General features: G+C 50.5%; 2 protein-coding genes and 1 pseudogene across 4 annotated transcripts in view; 2 read left to right on the top strand and 1 right to left on the bottom strand.

Moving 5' to 3' along the window:
* Window positions 1-9,097, top strand: part of M1AP (meiosis 1 associated protein) — an 83,343-nt gene extending 74,246 nt beyond the window's left edge. Inside the window, exons 8-11 of the mRNA XM_059079626.2 lie at window positions 5,894-6,100; window positions 7,200-7,340; window positions 7,810-7,821; window positions 8,683-9,097. Of these exons, the coding sequence (XP_058935609.1) occupies window positions 5,894-6,100; window positions 7,200-7,340; window positions 7,810-7,821; window positions 8,683-8,865 (543 nt within the window). The 3' untranslated portion in view covers window positions 8,866-9,097. The remainder of the gene's footprint in view (window positions 1-5,893; window positions 6,101-7,199; window positions 7,341-7,809; window positions 7,822-8,682) is intronic.
* On the top strand, window positions 4,080-5,477 carry LOC131765718 (polyadenylate-binding protein 2 pseudogene; annotated as a pseudogene).
* An 862-nt stretch (window positions 9,098-9,959) lies between the features above and the next one.
* Window positions 9,960-13,428, bottom strand: DOK1 (docking protein 1). 3 transcript variants are annotated; one of them, XM_059078452.2, is made up of 5 exons: window positions 12,691-13,428; window positions 12,042-12,341; window positions 11,780-11,873; window positions 11,426-11,610; window positions 9,960-11,191 (listed from the first exon to the last, which is right to left on the bottom strand). In XM_059078452.2, exons 1-5 carry the CDS (start codon window positions 12,748-12,750, stop codon window positions 10,385-10,387), a joined length of 1,446 nt encoding a protein of 481 aa, XP_058934435.1. In that variant the 5' UTR covers window positions 12,751-13,428; the 3' UTR covers window positions 9,960-10,384. The 3 variants fall into 3 exon arrangements, with proteins under 3 accessions (XP_058934435.1, XP_058934437.1, XP_058934436.1); XM_059078454.2 differs by lacking the exon at window positions 11,426-11,610 and having other exon boundaries at window positions 12,691-12,792; XM_059078453.2 differs by lacking the exons at window positions 11,426-11,610; window positions 12,042-12,341; window positions 12,691-13,428 and having other exon boundaries at window positions 11,780-11,861.
* Between the last annotated feature and the right edge of the window lie 89 nt (window positions 13,429-13,517).

Genomic DNA, 13,517 nt, shown 5'->3' with positions numbered 1-13,517 from the left:
CCTTCCAAGTCTCCACCAGAAAGTTCTGGTAGTTTCTCTGTTCCCTTACAAGTGCCTCAGGAGGTACAAATCCTAGATTCTCAGCTCCCACCCCGACTCCCTCCAAATGAGAATAAACATATGCCCTCAGGATAAAAGCAATTGCAATACCTCCCTCACCTCTCTGAATTCTTCCTTCTCCAGAGACTGAGCCACCTCTCACTTTTATTGTCTCAGCACCTTCTCACTTCCTTCAGACAAATGGTTTCTGTATATTTTTCAGCTTTGCTAGTTATTCTAGGAAGGAAAACCAGTCTGCCTCTGGCCATTCCAACCCACTCAAATGTAGAGGCTGATGGTTATTAAATGTTCATTTATTCCCTTTTGCATCCTTTATCTGGCTAGACAGCCTATAATACATTTTTCTGGTTTACCCTCAGTTAGTTGGCTGGTTCCACCATGTTCTCATTTTCAGGTTCCTGGGTTTTCTTACAAGTAGGTATAAGCATAGCTTCTGGCAAAAATGGGTGGTTTGGGGCTTCCCTGGTGGCGCAGTGGTTGAGAATCTGCCTACCAATGCAGGGAACACAGGTTCGAGCCCTGGTCTGGTAAGATCCCACATGCCGCAGAGCAACTGGGCCCATGAGCCACAATTACTGAGGCTGTGCATCTGGAGCCTGTGCTCTGCACCAAGAGAAGCCACGATAGTGAGAGGCCCGCACACGGCGATGAAGAGTGGCCCCCTCTTACCACAACTAGAGAAAGCCCTCGCACAGAAATGAAGACCCAACACAGCCATAAATTAGTTAATTAATTAATGACTTTTTTTAAATGGTGGTTTGCATTTTTATGATCTTATCTAATCTTGGCTCTATTATCACCCTACCCTTATTTTTCCTTTGCCTAATCCCCCTAATTGTTTATTTTATATTTTTTGTTGTTGCCTTTTTCTTAACTTGGATAACTACTTTGTGGAATGTGGTAGGGAATTACATATATAATTTTTCCAAGTATTTATTAGATGTATTTATTCATCACCAGGAAACCATCATTTCAATTACCAAATCCTACTACATAGTCCCAGTTATGTAGCTAGTGACTCACTTTTCACATCCTCATTTCTCTTACAAAGTCATGTCTGTCTGAACTAGGAAAAGAAATGAAAATACCACCTAGATTTTTCAGTTTCATACTTAAAATGTCAGAGTTTCTGGAGACACGTTCCAGAGTTTTACGGGCCATGTCTGCCCTAATTGGCCACAGAAATGACAGGATTCAAGCCAAGATATGCCCAGCAGGAGTCTAAGTACATAGGCAATGACCTGGTTGGGCTGTAAATGGGTGGGGAAATGGAAATTCCTTGGTTATATTAGGCGAAGAGTCAAGAGCAAGACTCCAAGCTGAGAGTGGGGTGATGGCAGGTCAGGAGCCACTTTTTTAAAATAAATTTATTTATTTATTTATGGCTGCGTTGGGTCTTAGTTGCTGCATGCGGGCTTTCTAGTTGCTGCGAGCTGGGGCTACTCTTTGTTGCGGTGCGCAGGCTTCTCATTGCAGTTGCTTCTCTTTGCAGTTGCTTCTCTTGTTGCAGAGCACAGGCTCTAGGCGTGTGGGCTTCAGTAGTTGCAGCATACAGGCTCAGTAGTTGTGGCTCACAGGCTCTAGAGCACAGGCTCAGTAGTTGTGGAGCACAGGCTTAGTTGCTCTGCAGCATGTGGTATCTTCCTGGACCAGGGGTTGAACCCGTGTCCCCTGCATTGGCAGGCGGATTCTTAACCACTGCGCCACCAGGGAAGTCCCAGGAGCTATTTTTTTTTTAATGATCAGAATGAAGTTAGCTTATACAGCCTCCAGGGGATACAGACAGGGGCTAGAATAGCAGGATAGCACGACATCAGTGGGCTTCTTGTGACCCAGCCTTGTCTGTTTCTCTTGCTTCATCTTTCACCATGCCCCTTCTATCCTCCATTCCAGCCACACTAATAAATTACTAAATGTTCCCCAAAGATGCTAAACTGCTTCACACAGCCACACCCTTTTTCATGCTGAGCCCTTCCCCTTGCCTCTGTGAACCTGACTAATTTTTAATTTTTTTCCAGATTCTGCTTAAATACTTTCACTCTGAAGCTTTTCCTGCCCCCCACCATAGCCTGCCCCCATTCATCCTTTTGACCCTTCCCCACCCATATACCTATTGCCACATCTATTTTGAACTTCACAGAACTGATAAACGGTAGGAATGTGCACCTTTGCTCTCTGATGTGAGAAATGTCACATTATTATATTTTTCTAAATCAAATTTTAAAAATATTAGTCCCCAAGTGCTAGGATGCTGACACACTCAATATCTTTATGAGTGCCTCTCCCCCTCCCTACGGTCATACTCATAATCCTAGGGGGGCTAACAGTCCAGAAAATGTGGAAAATGGCCCTTTGGTCTTCAATACACCTCCAGTGTTGTTGAATAGAAGTGACAAGTGCAGATATCTTTGTCTTGCTCCTAATCTTAGGGGCAAGGCACCCAGTCTTTCACCACTACTTATGATGTTAGCTGTAGGGTTTTTGTAGAGGCCTTTGTTAGGGTAAAGAAGTTCCATCCTGTTGAATGTTTTTATCATGAATTTTATCAAATGCTTTTTCTGCATCTATTGAGATGATTGTGTAGTTTTGTCCGTTAGTCTATTAACATGATATATTATTACATTGTTTGATTTTTGGATATGAAGCTAACCTTGTATTCCTTACTATATTACAATATATATTACTATATTACAAGCTCTAAGAGGGCAAGGAACATGTCTAATGAATTTCTATATACCCATGCCTAGTGCTTGGGACATAATAGGCATTCAATAAATTCTTAATAAATAAACAAACTAATCTACAAACAAATTCATGAACCAGCATGAAAAAAAGATTAAAATAATGAAAATAATTCAAAGCCTGAGCCACATTGGACGTTACTTGACCCAAATGAAATGGAGTGTCCTGCAATTTCCTAATATCCCTTCCAGAGAACATCCCTTCCAGGCTTAAAAAGGCCATGTCCATATACCCTGAGAAAACCCTAATTCAAAAAGAGTCATGTACCACAATGTTCATTGCAGTTTTATTTACAATAGCCAGGACATGGAAGCAACCTAAGTGTCCGTGGCACATATATACAATGGAATGTTACTCAACCATAAAAAGAAATGAAACTGAGTTATTAGTAGTGAGGTGGATGGACCTAGAGTCTGTCATACAGAGGGAAGTAAGTCAGAAAGAGAAAAACAAATACCGTATGCTAATACATATATATGGAATCTAAAAAAAGAAAAAGAAAAAAAAGGTTCTAATGAACCTAGGGGCAGGGCAGGAATAAAGACGCAGACGTAGAGAATGGACTTGAGGACACAGGGAGGAGGAAGGGTAAGCTGGGACGAAGTGAGAGGGTGGCATGGACATATATACACTACCAAATGTAAAACAGATAGCTAGTGGGAAGCAGCCGCATAGCACAGGGAGATCAGCTTGGTGCTTTGTGACCACCTAGAGGGGTGGGATAGGGAGGGTGGGTGGGAGACGCAAGAGGGAGGCGATATGGGGATATATGTATATGTATAGCTGATTCACTTTGTTATACAGCAGAAACTAACACACCATTGTAAAGCAATTATACTCCAATAAAGATGTTAAAAAAAATAAAAGGCCATGTCCTCAGAGCAGGAGCAAATTCTCCCCGTGCACACATACACCATGATTTCTATATCATTTATTTCCAATCTGATGGACTTGAAAAGCATCAGGTAGACTTTCCATACATTTTGTATCTGTTCTTCAGGAAGACAGCACAGCAACAGATATAAGCAAAATGTTAAGAAAGCATGAACTTCTGAAGGCACCTACCACCTGCCTGGCTTACCAGACCCCCTCAGAGTTCTGTGCTGTACAAAGTGATGACACGCTTTAAAGTGTCTAGAACTGGGTGAGGGGAGGGTGAGCAAGCAGGCCAGCGACCGACTGGCCGGCGGGGTGGGGTTGCAGAGAATAATGTAATGCAGCCTCGACCACCAGAAGGGGCCCAGCAGGGTTGATGTGTTGTTCTAGAGAAGGAACTGGAAGCAATCAAAGCTTGAGTCGGGAGATGGAAGAAGAAGCTGAGAAGCTAAAGGAGCTGCAGAATGAAGTACAGAAGCAAATGAATATGAGTCCACCTTCAGCAATGCTGGCCCACTGATCATGTCCATTGAGGAGAAGATGGAGGCCAATGCCCATTCCATCTATGTTGGCAAAGTGGACTATGGTGCAACAGTGGAAGAGCTAGCTGGAAGCACACTTTCATGGCATGGCTATGGTAACCACGTTACCATACTCTGTGACAAATTTAGTGGCCATCCCAAAGAGTTTGCATATATAGAGTTCTCAGACAGTCAGTGAGGGCTTCCCTGGCCTTAGATGAATCCCTATTTAGAGGAAGACAAATCAAGGTGCTCCCAAAGCGAACCAACAGACCAGGCATCAGCACAGCAGACCAGGGTTTCCCACAAGTCCGATTCCGAGCCCAGACCCCCGACTACAACAGTTCCCCCTCTCAATTCTATAGTGGTTTTAACAGCAGGCCCTGGGGTCACTTCTACAGGGGCTGGGCTAGAGAGACATCATGGTAGTCCCCTTACTTTAAAAAAGTGTGTATTAGGAGGAGTAGGGGGTGGGGAGAGGAAAGAAGGGGGACAAAAGAATTTTTTTTAAAAAAGAAAAACAGGAAAAAAAAATTTCTAGAACTCCAGCCCCACCCCCATCCCAGCACATTTGCTCTGGGGTATAATTCTAACGCCACAGCAGGTTTTTTCTGCTTCACTGTGTCACTTTCCACTTGTCTTCCACAAGACACTGATAATTCCTCTATCCCCTTAAAATCTTTTTCCCCCTTTTTGCCTTTCCTCTTGTATTATTTCTTCCAACTTTTCATATATGTTAGAGTGGGTAGAGCTAGTGTGCTTTCTTTCATCTTATGGAGCAAGGTGACTGTTATGTACCTGTTATGATGATCGCCTCAAGGAAAAGAACACAATTTAAAGATTTAAAGATGATTGTAACAGTCCTGACTCCATGGTTCCTGGAGTTGTGGTTTTCCTTGAAAAACTACCACAGAAAATTGTCTCATTTCCATGCCTGGTTTAAAAGGGTACATGCAGAAAATCTGCTAATATGTCTGCTTGTCTCTTCTTCTTACCCATATGCTAACTTATTTAATCTCCATGGAAGACGACAAAGTGTCACCCCTCTGTTCTGCAGTACCCTTCACTCAGAGTTGCCACCCCCAGAATTTTGACCCTTCTTTTTGTCCTGTGATGGGCTGAGTTGATCTCAAGGGCCCTGTCCCCACCCACCTCCTTGTACCAAAGCTTTCCTTTCCCTGATCTCTCCTCCTCCTCTCTTCCCAGGTGACTTTGACCACCTTCTTTTTAAGCCCTCTCTGGACATTCCAGGGACATTCCCCAAGCAGCCCACTCTAACCCCAGTTGTGCAACACAAGCAAAACTTATCACCCTCAAAATGAGACCTGAATTTTCACAGCATCCCACAGAATTCTCTGTTTTAAGACTCTGTTTTTAAGGATTTCAGTTCTTGAAACTCCACATTTATCATTGAGTAATATATTAGCCCCCTCTAAGGTAAACACCTACTTCATCTCTGAACTTGTCTCTGCATTGATAACCCTTTGTGTATGTCCCTAATCAGGGAAAAAGAGTAGTACCTTGGGGCACTGGTGATTCAGGCAGAAAGTCCCTCCCTCCCCAGGGCCAGGGTGAAATGGCTCAGCCCTCCCTGATACCCCCAGAGGAACTTGGGGAAGCCTCAATTGGGACTAATCCTCCAAACACGCCAAAGACTGAAGATGAACCAGCATTTATGTATGTCTTCGTTTCAGAAAAGAGAATGGCTGCTATTGGCCAAAGGGGAGCCCCTGAGCCAAGGACACAGCCTGAGAGAGCCCGCCAGCACCTTCTACGTGATCCTGCCGTCTCGCTCTCCCACTCTGCTGGTGAAGGCAGTGGCCACTCGGGAACTGATGCTGCCCAGCCCTTTCCCCCTGCTACCTGAGGACATGCCTGATGACAGCCGTAAGACTGTGGAGGCAAGTGAGCCCAGATCTCATGGAATAGATAGAGCGGAGAAAAGAGAATTGAATTCAAGAAAGGGATGAGGGAAAGGAGTGAGCCCCTGAAGGAAAGGACAGGGGAGCAGAGGCAGAAGTGGTTCCAAGGGTGTGGTAAGAGGAGCAGAGAAGAGAGCAAGGAACTGAGGCCAGACAGAAGGAAGTAAGCAAGAATCTGCGTGATGCTGTATTCTCATGGGTCTTTCTCCGCAATATGTGTATGCATGTGTGTGCACCTGTGTTTGTGTGCATCTATTTCTGAGAAAAATAGGAAAAGGCGGCCAATGTAGGCACCGAGAATAGGAAGAGTTTTAAAATAAGACTCTGATGCAAAGGAGGGAACACTCTGAAGGCCATTTTCTCCTCCCCCTCCTCTCATCTTGGATCTGGATTCTGGATTTCCTCTGTCAGCCTCCGCAGGCTGAGGGAGGGGAGGAGGGGGGCCTTTGGGTACAGAGAACTGGAACCACATCGTTGCTGCTAGGTTGCTGGCTTACGTGCAGAGAGGACAGAGCCTGGGATTGTACTCTTGGCTTGGCAGCCACAGGGATGCAGAGAGAGGTGGGCACAAGTAGCCATGGCTCACTCAGTGTCTCACTTCAGGGCCAATGGTTCCTGGCACAGGATGTTGTGGCCGGAAAACCTGACTGCTCAGGAATGCTCTGCTGGCATGTCCTCTGGTTATACTCACCTCAAAGGCCGCCGAGAACTCAGTGTACTTGCTTTGCAGACTGTGAGCACCCCGGCCGGGACACACCCTCCCTCACAGCTTTGCACACTGGATCCCTTGTAACCTTCATAGCACTCTGGCCCCTCTCAGAATCTTGTGACATTGTTCTCAGAGCCAGAGTGTTCAGTGTCCCTAACCACTCAGTTGCTGCTTCTTGTACCCTTGCCTGACACTTACCTCACATGCACTCAGACCTGGGGCAGAACACCCAGCAGGACACGCATCTATTTCACATACTTCAGTGAAGTCATCATACCTCCTCCAGCTTCTCACACTCAGGTCTCTGCCTGATCTCTTGGGTTTTATGACCTCAAGAGCCCCAGGTGAGGCTCCTCCTCTCTTCCTCAGAGCATGCTGGATGACCTGGAGCTAGAACCCACCTACAACCCCTTGCAGGTTTGGAGCCACCTGTACTCACACCTGAGCAGCACCTTTGCCAAGCCTCAGGGCCCACTCCACCCAAGGTGGGAGAGCCGGGCTCTGAGAAAGGTACTTCCCTCCCTCCCCTTTATGCCCAGAATCCCAGAGAGTCCTCTTCCCCTGTCCCCAACTCCCCCGCCATCCAAGGGAGTATCCTCCTTGGATCTCCTCTGGCAGAAAAAGAGCATACAGGGGAGGAAGAAAAAGAGCAGCCTTTTGCCCTAGACAAAGAAAATTACAACCCCTACCCGGTAAGGGGGCTTTTTTTTTTTTTTGCTTGGGCATTTACATATAATGTTTAGGTACCTTAACTGCAGTGTTTGTGATAAATCATTAGTCATTTAACAGACCATTGTCCCACTAAGCAAACTGGCTGCACTGGAACTACAACCACAAGCCTCTGTTGAAAGAAAAGGCTTAAGGGAAGGTGGGAAAAGATGCCCAAGGGAAGGGAAATTAGCATTTACTGAGCAGCAGTCATTTGCCAGGTTCTGTAACATGTGCTCTCACATATATTTTTCTCATTTAATCCTCACAGCATCCCCGCAAGGTAAGTGTTATGATTATTTTACAGATGAGTAAAGGGAGGCTGACCAAGGTTAGTAGCTTAGAGACAGGGCTCTAGTGACAAGGGTTGAGAGAGAAGAGTAATTGAAGGGGGGATTTATTTTTTTAATTTACTTTTTAAGATTTATGTTATTATTTATTTATTTTTGGCCATGTTGGGTCTTAGTTGCGGCATGTGGGATCTTCACTGAGGCACGTGGGATCTTTCATTGTGGCAGGCGGGCTTCTCTCTAGTTGTAGCATGTGGGCTCCAGAGAACATGGGCTCTGTAGTTTGCAGCACACAGGCTCTCTGGTTGAGGCATGCGAGCTCAGTAATTGTGGCACGCAGGCTTAGTTGCCCTGTGGCATGTGGGATCTTAGTTCCCTGACCAGGGATTGAACCCATGTCCCCTGCATTGTAAGGCGGATTCTTTACCGCTGGACCACCAGGGAAGTCCCAGCAGGTGTTTATTTTTATGAAATCCATGTTCTATAGTATTTGAGCTTCCTTTTGTGTCCTTATTAATCTTTTCCTTGTTTCTCAATAACAGGGCCTATAGGAAAACCCCCACTTTGTCTTACCTGAAGTTACAAGAGAAAGATGTTTCCAAATTACAGTCAGTCTAGAGGTGGGAACAGAACCGACCACAAGTTAGCTGGTGGATGAGCAAACAGAGGAGGACACTTAGCCAGGAGACAGGCACTGTGGAGGCTGAAGCCTAGGGGACTCCACTGCCCTGGGCCTTGAGGCTGTCACTCACAGGACACATGAAGGAGTTAGGACAGAAGGCCCAGCAGGGAATGGGACAGAAGATCGGAAACTGTCTGGTCTCCACAGAAAGCTCTTCTTGCTTTCTTTGCAGGCTGGGCCCCTGCAAACATATCGAGTTCGAGCCACAGTGGCCCCTTTGCCTATGACTCCAGCCCCTGGCAGAGCCCCCAAGATACCAGCAGCCAGCAAAGCTTCCTCAGATGTCTTCTTCCAGCCTTCCATGGAGGAGGAGGAGGAGGAGGAGGCAGATGAGGAGTATCCCTCAGGGCCCTAATAAGTCACCAGCACCACAGCCCAGCTGCACTGTGCAAGCACATCCATGCCAAGGCTCACACCATGGCTTTCTGTGGACAGACTTGCCTCCTATCCACCTAAGCCTCTGTGAGCTCCAGGTGGCTGGGAAACAGAGCCTTCCCCTCCTCTGTCCTCAGTGCTGCCACTGCCCCACTCTTCAGGCTGGGAAGAGACACACCGACCCTTTTCCTTCGCCAAGCAGGGACTCATTTTTCTTTTGGATCATTTGATACTGTTAACACAAATGAAGATTAAATAACCAGTAAGTCTCCACCATTGTTAGGAGCATTCCCAGGCCCGACTTTCTCCTTGTAGCTCTGTGTAAGGAGGTGGATGAAGTCAGGTCACCATCAGGAAACTGAACCTCAAGAGACAAGGATGAGGTTTTCAGAGCTCAAGAAAAACAAGTAGGATTGAAATCGAAACTGCATTCCAAAGCCCGTGCCCCTCCCACTACACCCACCACACTGCAATTCCCTTCAGCCTCCAAACAGATAAGTGGTTGATGCTTGGTACCTACATGCAAAGTGTGCGCACACAGGCACGTGCATGTGCTTGTGTGTGTGTGTCAGTGTGTGAGACAAGGGGGAGGGAAGGCATCCTAGAGCTGAGAACAGGGGAGAGGGTGGTGTGAAAAAGACCTATTCCCTTCCTATTCCCCTCTCCGCATTCCTGCCCATCAGCTTTCTCCATCCACAGAATAATAACTACCATTTATACAATGCTTACTCTGCACTTGAAATCATATTAAGTACTTGAGAAATTTAACTCCTTTCATAAAAACCCTGTGAGGTTTGTACGTGTAATTAAGCTTTCCCATTTTGCACAGGGGCAGTGGGGGAAACTGAGGGTTCCAGATGTTATACACAGGGTCACAGAGATAGGGTCAAGCCCAGGGCCTGACTGGACCACCCAGGCTCTGAATGACCACACTGCTTGACCCCCCTGCCTGAGGCCCTTTCCTCCTTCAGTGGCCCCCAACACCTTCCTGGTTCTCCTCCTGATCCCCTCCACATCTACTCAGCACATCCTGCCTCTCTGTCCCCTCTGTGACTGTTCACACACATAGACCTCTTAAACCCAAACTGACTTTAATGAGGATAAAACTTTAAAAAAATATATCTCTCTGGCAAAGAACAATGCAGGGGGAAGGATCAAGACACAGCCCAGTGTCTCCCTATAGCCTCCATACAGGCCGCTCAAACTGTACCTACTCTGACCAAACACCCCTTTGTATAATACTGCTCCAGCAGCTATCCCTTCCTTTGGTGGGGATGACTTAGAGGTGCTGGCCTCCCCCAGATCCAATCCCTGAGCCCCTGCCAACTGTCCCACTTCCATGACTTCTTGGGACAGATCATCCTTCCCTTGACTCCCCTTGTACCCTGGTCTCTACACACAGACCCCTCTGGTTCCTGCTGGTTCTAACAGGTTTCTTTGATCCCCAGTGCCACCTCCCCATGGTCCTCCTATCAGCAACCCCAGCCTTGCCCTTCTTCTCATGTGGAGCCCTCTGACTTGGCCCCAGTCCTGTCAGTCCCTGCTCCAGAGAGCCCACAGTCCCGGCTACCTGAGGCCCCACTCTTCTGGACCTGGCTATACAGGGCAGCGTCTAAGCTATGGCCTTTGCTGCCACTGCCAGCTGCAGCACCGGATTCAGAGAAGGCCAGGCCCTGGGGCTTGGGAGCTGGGAAGGGCTTTGTGCTCCGCGGGGGTGGCACGGCGTAGTCATCAGTAGCAGGGTTGTAGGGGAGCTCATAGCCCTCCTCCTTCACCCGAGCCTGGCACCACCATGCATCCTTGGGCTCCTGAGGCAGATCATAAAGGCCCCGGAGAGCAGCTGGGGCCAGGCCCTCAGGTTCATCATAGATGGGGTCTTCTTTGGGGTCTGTCAGCTTGGCCTTTATCAGCTGCTGCTGCACATGCTCACACAAGTCCCAGTAGAGAGGTTTCTTTAACCCCTCCCCTGCCTGAGCAGGGGTGCTGTCCAGGGGGTCTGAGTATACGGAATCTTGGGAAGGGCCTGGAAGAATGCGCAGGGAGTCTAAGGGTTCAGCATACAGGGCTGGAGCACTGCCTGCGAGCTCCTGGGGGCCCCGGTGGGGAGCCAACTTCCCTTCTGCCACTTCTCCTTCATGGGAATCAGCTCTGAGAACATCCTGCCCCTGGCTGGCCTTTCCCTGGGCCTTCTGTCGGTGGATAGCAGTCTCAACTGCCTGAAAGATGTCATTTCCCTGTGCCGTTTGGAAGGTGAAGGTTCCAGGGCCAGAGGGGCAGCGGCGGCCAGCCTCAAAAGAGAACATGACCTGAAGAGGGTGTGGAGGGAAACACATAATCAGGAGCCATCAGAGGAGGTGAGTCACAGGGCTGGAACTAGTTAGGGGACCTACAAAGAAGAGACCACCTGGGAAGGGAGGTGGGGTCATGGGCTAGGCAAGAAAGGGTTATCCAAAAGGCAGAGTTTCCCACCTCCTGGTCCTGCCCCACCCCTCCCACAGCTGCCCAACCCAGGGAGCCAGTCCTTCCTAACAGCACCGCACCTTGTCTCGCCCATAGCGACGCAACAGAGTGTAAGGCCAGGAAAGGAGTGGCTCCTGTATCTGACTCTGGGCCCTGACACCCAGGAGAGTCAGCCTCTCAGCCTCCACTCTCAGCATATAGGAGCCATGCAGGCCACAACGCTCAGAGGCTTCAGTCCTTTGCACGGTTACCCAGAACTGGGATCCTGGAAGGAATACACAGTTAGACTGGCACCTGGCCAGGGCTGGGGTGGGGGGAGGGAGCAGGTTGTCCAAGCATACACTTGAAAGCCAGCTCTCAGGAGCATTATACTTCCCCTTGTAGGACACCCTTTCTTTCCACGCCATCCCTGCTGGGGCTTTTTAGGCATCTACCTTCCCAGGCGGGGCTATACAGTGAATTCTCCAGCATCTCCAGGGCAGAAAGCTTGGGTGGGTTCTCGGCAGGCGCCAGGGCCCAGCTGCCTTTCTGGGGTAAAGAGAAAAGAGTATGAAGGAGACTGTAATTCCCTCACCGCGGTTCCTAGGTTCTGAGCCAGCCCAGTTCCTCTGCCGCTGTAACTGCTCCCACCCCGCATGGACTCTTGGGCCCAGCGCAGCTCGCCCCAGCCCCTCACCGGCAGCCCCGACCCCTCACCGGAAAGGCGTTTCGGCACAGCGTTTGCACCCAGGCGGCGCTGGACGGCGCGTCGGCCGCCAGCAGGTGGGAACGCTGTGCGGTGTCCAGGCGGAAAGCTGCGGCGCCAGGCTCAGGGGGGCTCTCCACGGCCACGGGGGTCACGCTCACACACTCAGCCAGACGGATCACCTTGCAGTCCAGGCGGCGAGAGCTCCCTCGGCCCCCTCCAGAGCTCGACCCCTTGTGGTCAAAGAACTCGAGCCGCGCGACACCGTGGGGGCTGGCCGGGTAGAGCACCGCCCAGGTCTTCCTCCACCTCTGGGGAAAGAGCGGAGAGACACTGGGGAGGGAGCGGGCAAACACCGGCGGCCCGGGCCCCGACGGGGAGGGAAGGACCTGCGCGGGCCAATTTCAGGTCTGAGGCTTCCCGACGGCAGGCGAAGTTTCCCAGGAGGATGCCGCTCCGTCTCCCCCAGGGCCAGAGAGGCGAACCCGGAGGCCGGCAGACGCTTCTTCCGAGTGTGTGCAAAGCAATTTAGCCGGAAATTCACAAGGCTCTCCGGCTCCGGGCGCCACGCTCCAACCCGCTGCCGGTCCCCTCCCTCCATCTAGGCTCAGCTGCCCACCCCTAGCTCTGATGGGGTTCGGCAACCCCTACCCACACTACCTTGGTACCGAAACGCTGGCTCTGCAAAAACAGCGGCCCTTCCATCACGGCCCCGTCCATGGCCCCCGGCGGTTCCTTCCGCCCTTCCTGGCCCCTTGGGCCGGAGGCGGGGCGAGGCGGGGAGGAGGGCGGGGCGGGGCGAGGCGGGGAGGAGGGCGGGGAGGGGCGAGGCGGGGAGGAGCGGGGCGAGGCGGGGAGGAGGGCGGGGCGGGGCTCGCGCGGGAGGCGTTCCCGCCCCCCCAACCTCCTCGGACCGCGAAAGGGGAGGAAGGAGACAAGCCAGTAGGAACGGGAGAGGGTACCCAGATAAGCTGGCTGGAGCGCCACCTCCGCCCCCCCCCCAACCCTGGGTCGCGCACAAGTGGCTCCACCGAAGGAAACCTCGTGGTTTCGGTCAGAGGACCCCGGCGCCTAGGCTTGGGGGCTGCGTACGACGTCAGATGCTCAACGTGACATCAGAGTGAAGGCCGTGACATCATCTCGAAAATGCCGACGGGCACCCTGGGGCATTGGAGGGACCATACGTGCCCTCGCGGCTTCAGTTTCCCAGACCCGTCCCGCCCCCTGCTCGGCCGGAGTCGGGCTGTTTAAGACCCGCGGAGCAGGGGACGTGGGGGAAGGGCTAGGGACTGAAGACTTTCCGGAGCTCGGAGCCGAGTCGCTGCACGGGACGCAGCCTGGGACGGTCTGCGGCCCCGTGGCCTCTACTGTGTCCAGCTCTCTGGCCGCAGCTACCCTGCACCCAACCCGCGGGAAAAGAAAGTTTTATTAAGCAAGCTGGGAGGCGGGGAGGGGGGCGGGACGGAGGTGGAGCGGCGACTGCGGCC

Source organism: Kogia breviceps, chromosome 11 (genome assembly GCF_026419965.1).
Source record: "Kogia breviceps isolate mKogBre1 chromosome 11, mKogBre1 haplotype 1, whole genome shotgun sequence".
Classification (NCBI taxonomy): Eukaryota; Metazoa; Chordata; class Mammalia; order Artiodactyla; family Physeteridae; genus Kogia; species Kogia breviceps.
The sequence above is the reverse complement of the archived record's forward strand: the minus strand, read 5'-3'. Positions and strand labels throughout refer to the sequence as shown.